Source organism: Colobus angolensis, unplaced genomic scaffold, assembly GCF_000951035.1.
Source record: "Colobus angolensis palliatus isolate OR3802 unplaced genomic scaffold, Cang.pa_1.0 Scaffold40, whole genome shotgun sequence".
NCBI lineage: Eukaryota > Metazoa > Chordata > Mammalia > Primates > Cercopithecidae > Colobus > Colobus angolensis.
The window spans coordinates 8,828,320-8,836,195 of NW_012117377.1; the positions used below are offsets into that span (position 1 = coordinate 8,828,320).

The 7,876-nt window shown below is 43.6% G+C and overlaps 1 protein-coding gene across 1 annotated transcript in view; it reads left to right on the plus strand.

Annotated features, from left to right (window-relative positions):
* Nucleotides 1–7,876, plus strand: part of SCCPDH (saccharopine dehydrogenase (putative)) — a gene marked incomplete at its 5' end in the record, with an annotated part of 61,420 nt that overhangs the window by 10,503 nt on the left and 43,041 nt on the right. Inside the window, one exon of the mRNA XM_011955775.1 lies at nt 7,508–7,588. Within this exon, the coding sequence (XP_011811165.1) occupies nt 7,508–7,588 (81 nt within the window). The remainder of the gene's footprint in view (nt 1–7,507; nt 7,589–7,876) is intronic.

Consider the following 7,876-nt stretch of genomic DNA (forward strand, 5'->3'; position numbering starts at 1 on the left):
GACCAGGATGGTCTCGATCTCCTGACCTCGTGATCCGCCCGTCTCGGCCTCCCAAAGTGCTGGGATTACAGGCTTGAGCCACCGCGCCCGGCCAACATAGATTCTTTTCTATTTTTCCTAAGTGTCGGCCGGTCTGAGAAAGAGAAAGAATACAGAGTGAGAAATTTTACAGCTGGGCTTCTGGGGGTGACATAACATGTTGGCAGGTTCCGTGGTGCCCCTTGAGCTGCAAAACCAGCACTTTTTTATTAGGGATTTCAAAAGGGGAGGGAATGTACGAATAGGGAGTGGGTCATAGAGATCACATGTTTCAAAAGGCAATAGAATATCACAAGGCAAATGGCAGAGCAAGATCACAAGGCCAGGGCAAAATTAGAATTACTGATAAGGTTCCATGTCCCTCTGGGCACGCATTGTCGTTGATAACCATCTTAACAGGAAACAGGGCTCGAGAGCAGACAACCGGTCTGACTAGAATTTGCCAGACTGGAATTTCCTAATCCTAGCAAGCCTGAGAGCGCTGCAGGAGACCAGGGTGTATTTCATCCCTTATCTTTGACTGCATAAGACAGATACTCGCAGAGCGGCCATTTTAGAGACCTCCCCCTGGGAATGCATTCCCTTCCCAGGGTTATTCCTTGCTGGGAAAATAATTCAGTGATATTTCTCCTATTTGCTTTCTGCAAGAAGAGAAATATGACTCTGTTCTGCCCGGCCCCGCAGGCAGTCAGACCTTATGGTTATCTCCCTTGTTCCCTGAAAATCGCCGTTATCCTGTTCCTTTTTTAGGATGCCCAGATTTCATATTGTTCAAACACACATGTTTTACAAACAATTTGTAGAGATAACACAATCATCACAGGGCCCTGAGGCAGCATACATCCTCAGCTTAGGAAGATGACGGGATTAAGAGATTAAAGACAGGCATAGGAAATTGTAAGAGTATTGATTTGGGAAGTGATAAGTGTCCATGAAATCTTCACGATTTATGTTCAGAGATTACAGTAAAGACAGGCATGGGGCCGGGCGCGGCGGCTCACGCCTGTCATCCTAGCACTTTGGGAGGCCGAGGCGGGTGGATCACGAGGTCAGGAGATTGAGACCATCCTGGCTAACATGGTGAAACCCCGTCTCTACTAAAAATACAAAAAACTAGCCGGGCAAGGTGGCAGGCGTCTGTGGTCCCAGCTACTCGGGAGGCTGAGGCAGGAGAATGGCATAAACCCGGGAGGCGGAGCTTGCAGTGAGCTGAGATCCGGCCACTGCACTCCAGCCTGGGCCACAGAGCGAGACTCCGTCTCAAAAAAAAAAAAAAAAAAACAGACAGGCATAGGAAATTGTAAGAGTATTGATTCGGGAAGTGATAAATGTTCATGAAATCTTCACGATTTATGTTCAGAGATTACAGTAAAGACAGGCATAAGAAATTATAAAAGTATTAAATTGGGGAACTAAAATAAATGTCCATGAAATCTTCACAGTTTATGTTCTTCTGCCGCAGCTTCAGCCGGTCCCTTCGTTCGGGGTCCCTGACTTCCCACAACACTTTATGTTTACAGTTACACATTATCTTTTTCTCAGATTTCTCCTCTTTACTGGATTATTTCCATCAGCATTTAAATATGTGAGATCTCCCATCTTTAAAGAAAAGCCGCTTGATTCCACGTGCCCTTCCAACTACTCTCTTTTTTGTGCCCCCCTTTTAGCAACCTCCTTGAAAGAATTCTCATGACTCACTATCTCTGCTTCTTCGCCTCCTCCTCAAATGACTCCTGTTGGGCTTTTGTTTTCCTCCCTCCTCCAATGAAAGTACTCTGCTAAAGTCCCATCCTGTCAAATCCAGTCCTCATCTGAAAGCTTTCAGCATTGATCCAGCTGACCACTTCCTCCTTTCTTTGCTTGGCTTCTGCATTGTCATCTTCTCGTAGTTTTCCTCCTGTCCACCAGCTTCACCCTGGAAGTCCTAGTCTCCTCCATTGTGTCTTTATCCTCCCCACTCTAAATGCCTGAGGCTGCAGTGTGCAAGCTTTAGAACCTCAATGTCCTCATTCAGGCATTAGGTTGCAGTAAAGTGAAAATGACCAAATGAAGAGTGGTGCTGAGGCCCCCTTTGTGTGATGGAAACTTTCCCACAACCCCCTCGGGATACCTGCTGTGTCCTGCCTTCAACACGTGACCACTTAACGTGGCCCAGGGAATGTCTCGTAGTCAGTCCATGTGGTAACTGTTAATAGAACGTCATGTTTTTCTTTGTGTTTTTTTGTAAACATTAACATGAATGAAAGTTCTAATATTTACTTCCACCCTCAGTGGATCATTCTGTGCTTCCCTTGGGGGAAGACTACTTGGGAGACCACTGGGTTAGAAGATGGAGCTTTGAGGGCCGGGCGCGGTGGCTCACGCCTGGAATCCCAGCACTTTGGGAGGCCGAGGCAGGCAGATCACTTGAGGTCAGGAGTTCGAGACCAGCCTGGCCAACATAGTGAAACCCCGTCTCTATTAAAAATACAAAAAATTAGCTGGACATGGTGGTGTGTGCCTATGATCCCGGCTACTTGGGAGGCTGAGGCAAGAGAATCACTTGAACCCAGGAGGCGGAAGTTACAGTGAGCTGAGATTACACCATTGTACTCCAGCCTGGGCAACAGGAATGAAACTCCGGCTCAAAAAAAAAACCAAAAAAAAAAAACAGAAGAAGATGGAGCATGGAGAACAGGATTGCAGTTCTGACCTCTGAGCTAATTGGCCTCACAGGATAAGTATCTCCCCGAGATGAAGGATTGCTGCTCTGACTGTGTTCACCTATCTCAGACAAGCACAGGGTACGAAGTGGAGAAAAATCTAGCAAGTTCATAAAATAGGAGGAAGTGAGAAGTCTCAACTCCAGATTACTCAAAGAAGTGGGCCAGATGTGACAAAATGCAGTAAAAGTAAGGAATGGGCAGACTGAGAGTGAGCCTGTGGCTGTAAGGCAGAGCCTGGAGGAGCTGGGAGTTGGCCTGGCAGAATGGAGGGAGGATGCTCCAGGTAGTGGAAGCAAGCACACTGGGTGTGAAGAAGCAGCATGGCTTGGGGAATTACATGGAATTTAGAACTGCTGGAAGATGAGAATTAAGGGACTGTGGTTTGATATGATGCTAAGGACTTTGTACTATATATTGTAGAGATTGTTTTTGTTTTTGTTATTTTTATTACACTTTAAGTTCTAGGGTACATGTGTACAACATGCAGGCTCGTTACATAGGTATACATGTGCCATGCTGGCCTGCTGCACCCATCAGCCTGTCACTTACATTAGGTATTTCCTCCAGTGCTATCTTTACCCCCACCCCCAACCCCACGACAGGCCCTGGTGTGTGATGTTCCCCACCCTGTGTCCATGTATTCTCATTGTTCAATTGCCACCTATGAGTGAGAACGTGCAGTGTTTGGTTTTCTGTCCTTGTGATAGTTTGCTCAGAATGATGGTTTCCAGCTTCATCCATGTCCCTGCAAAGGATGTGAACTCATCCTTTTTTATGGCTGTATAGTATTCCATGGTGTTTATGTGCCACATTTTCTTAATCCAGTCTATCAGGTTTTAAGAGTGGATATGTTACAGGGGTGAGGCAGGAGGAAAGGTGACATCAGATTTTTATTTTAGAATAACAATTTGTTATGTATTTGGAGATGGGGCTAGCTGGCGGCAGTGTAACCAGTTAGGGCCTATTTGTCATAAATTAGATAAGTGTTGACGGGGTCTGAACTAAGATATAATTGTGTAGGGGAGAGGAGACTGATTTGAGATATTTTTAGGAGACTGAATTGATAAAACAGGATAGGTAGCGTGAAAGACTGCTTCCAGATTTCTTTTTTTGAGATGGGTGTTGCTTTGTCACCCAGGCTGGAGTGCAGTGGCGCAATCTCGGCTCACTGCAACCTCCACCTCCCGGGTTCAAGCAATTCTCCTGTCTCAGCCTTCTGAGTAGCTGGAACTACAGGCTCATGCCACCATGCCCAACTAATTTTTGTATTTTTAGTAGAGTCAGGGTTTCACCAGATTGGCCAGGCTGGTCTTGAACTCCTGACCTCAGGTGATCCACCTGTCTCGGCCTCCCAAAGTGCTGGGATTACAGGCATGACCCAGCCTGCTTCCAGGTTTTAACCTGAGAATTATGTGGGGAGTAATGCCATTGATAATAACAAAAAAGAAGACATCTGAGTGCCATGAGCCTAGCCCTGCGCCAAGCTCTTTGTATTCTCTTATTTCATCCTCACAGCTACCCAGGGAAGTGGGTGGTGTTATTCATCACCCTTCTTTGATTGAAGAGGTTGGTGCTTAGAGAGGTAAAGTGACTTGCCCAAGGTCACACAGCTAGTGGCTGCAGAGCCTGGATGTAAGTCTGGCCTGACTTTAAAGCCCACATTCTAGACCACTCTGCTGTTCAGCCATTTGCACAGTTTTGTCTCAGAGTCTTTCCTCATTTGAGCACCTCAGAAAGATGTTAGAAGTGGGACCCAGGCAGGCTGAACTAGAGGCTATACTTTGTTTTTTATTTTTATTTTTTTGAGATGGGGGTCTCACTTTGTTGCCCAGGCTGGAGTACAGTGGCACGAACACAGCTCACTGCTGTGTCAAGCTCCTGGGCCCAAGTGATCTTTCCGCCTCAGCCCTGCAAGTAGCTGGGACTATAGGCTTGGGCCATCACATCTGTCTACTTTTTGTATTTTTGTAGAGACAGGGTTTTGCCCTGTGGCCCAGGCTGGTCTCTAGCTCCTGAGCTCAAGTGATTGACTCGCCTTGGCCTCCCAAAGTGTTGGGATTACAGATGCGAGCCACTGTGCTTGGCCATGTGTTTATATATATATGCCATATATATATATATAGTCCTTGTATATATTATATATCTATATTACATGTAGATGTATATTATATAATATATGTATTATATATTTATAGATATATATATCTGTAATATACATAAATGGCATATATATAGTCCTCAGCATCGTATTTTATATATATATATATATATATATACACGCACACACACACACACACACACATTTTTTTTCTTAGAGAGACAGAGTCTCAAAGCGATCCTTCTGCTTCAGCCTCCCAAAGTGCTGAGATACAGGTTTGAGCCACCACACCCAGCCTAGAGGCTACACACTGAAGCATGTGCTAGAAACATGCTTTTTCTAGGAGGAGAAATAGGTTTAGAGAGAGAGAGATGATGAATTCAGTTTTAGACTTGTTGAAATTGAGGTGTCTGCTAGATACCTTCCATCAAGACAGAAAATACATATAATACATTGTATATGATGTTTTATAAGTAAGTGAGAAAATCAGAGTGAAGAGAAAATAAAAGGAAAATGTAGGCAAAGTGAACTTAGTTTTATGTGTGACTCACGCCACATGTCCTGTGCTGTCACTGGTCCTAACAAAAAACAGAGAGGAAAACCCTATCATTGAGCAACTCTAGACGTAGAGGTTGGAGGTCACAGCACAGATTTGAGTGAAGTTGGGAGAGTAGGTGAGATTTCCTGGGAGAATGTCCAAGTCACTGATTCTCCATCTTTGAAGTACACAAGAGTCACCTGTGAGGCTTATTTAAAATGCAAGTTACTGGAGCCTACCTCAGAAAGCCTGATTCTGGGGGTCTGGAGTGGGACTGTGACCAGCACGCGACCCAGGTGATTCTAAAGCAGGTGGACTCATGGCCAACTTGAGAAATTTGGGAGTGAAATATCCAGAGACAGGCCGAGAAAGCTCCAAATGAGTTTTACAGTGGATGTGTGCAAACCCTAAGGATTAACCAGGATAATCCACTGGGTGCAGAAAGAATGTGGAGCTTCAACTTCTGTTTTAATCTCAACTTTAGTTCTATTTAGATATGTTTAAAGTGTGTATTTTATTCATTTGGTGGGCAGTTTAAGTGATTTATGAATAAATTCATATAGTTAGTAGGTGATGGATTCCAGGTGTGAACTTGGGTCTTACTGCCTTGAAATCCTTTGTTCCATGATACCATACTGCCTGAGAAGTAAAGTTCTTCATTCATTTCGTGTGGTTAATGGAAGGGTAGGAACTCAAATCTCACACACTTCTCCCAGTCCTGTAATTCCAGTGTTATCCGCCATTCTTAGTAAGAGGCGTGAGGTCTTGGAGTTAGGTAAGCGGACAGCCCATCTGACCTATTTGTAAAGGTCAGTTGTTGCATTTCCCTGTCTTTTAAGTGTCCCTTGTTTCTCGAAGGCTGGAAGAAAGAAACGATTTCCTTCCTGCGTCTTTTGCTGCCAGGAATGAATAAAGCAGAGGAGTTTGTGCTTCTAATCTACTTCACAAAGGGAAAGATTTGTCATGCTTCTTTGGAAATGGGACTGAATTCTGATGTATTAGCTTTTACATATGAAAATTTTATTTTAATTCCTTGAGTTTGAGTAACAGATAATATGGGAAATCTAATATCATATAGGCTCAGAATATCTGCTCTGTTCAGTATCAAACTTATCCTTTGCATACTCTCTTCTTCCTGTTTGTTTTTAATTTTGGCCAATGGTACCACGGGTTCTTGGCCCCCATGTCCAGCCCAGCTAGTCTGGAAATCCAGTCATTTCCGCCTTTTTAGTATTGTATGTCTCATCTTTAGTATATCGTCTGTGCTGTAAGTCTTATACCACAATCCTGTTTAAAATTCTCCAGGAAAGCCAAGTAAACTAGAAAGGATAAAGTTGAAACTTGTTAGCATAGCACATATTGTCCTTCCTGAAGTGGCCGTATCCTGCCTTTTCAGACTAATCTCTTTCCACTTCCTGCTCCAGTGTATTTGATTCCTGCTTCACGTAACAGGAACAACTCCTCTTTCTTCACCTCTGCATTTACTTTTTCCTGTATCTGGATTTTTCTTTTTCCTGGAAAATTTTTATTTTTTCTTTAGGGTTCAATCAAGGGAATCACTTGTATGAAACTTTCCCTTTTGTCTTCAGGTAGAGGTAAGCATACATTCCTCTGTAATTCCGTCATGCCTTTATTTATTCACACTGTGCGAGGTATTTTTGTGCAGTTATCTTATTTTCTCAATTTATCTTTCTGTTTTTGAGACAGAGTCTCACTCTGTCGCCCAGGCTGGAGTGCAGTGGCGTGATCTTGGCTCACTATAATCTCCACCTCTGAGGTTCAAACCATTCTCCTGCCTCAGCCTCCCAAGTAGCTGGGATTACAGGTGTGCGCCATCATGCCTGGCTCATTTTTATATTTTTAGTCGAGATGGGATTTCACCATGTTGGCCAGGCTGGTCTCAAACTCCTGACCTCAAGTGATCCGCCTGCCTCGGCCTACCCAAAGTTCTGGGATTACAGGTGTGAGCCACTGTGCCTGACCACTTTTCCAATTTATCTTTAGGCTATTTTATTAGCAGATGATTTCTTGATAACTAGGACCATTTACTTCCAGGATTAGATGGCATTTTATTCAGTTAAACTTGTCAAGCAAGAATAAACTTCTTTCTTCTTCTTATTTCCCTAGTATCGATTTTATGGAGAACCTGTAATAAAAGCGTGCATTGAAAATGGAGCCAGTTGTATCGACATCAGTGGAGAACCTCAGGTATATAAAATGAAAAGGAAACAACGTAGAGTCAACACATACATTTCTGTTTCATGAAGTGGAAATATTTAGTGCAATTTTGCAGACATATTGAGAAGCCGACAACTCCTTTCTAGCGTTCAGAGATGGTATGTGTATGGTATTCCATTGATAGCTCAAAGGAGAGCACCGATGGTAAGGTCTTAGCTTCAGTTTTCTTGAATTTTTTTCCTCTCTACAACATCATTTCTTTTAGGTCTGTGCTTATGATAGCTACTTCATGCTTTAAACTGAATCAGTTAAAATAGC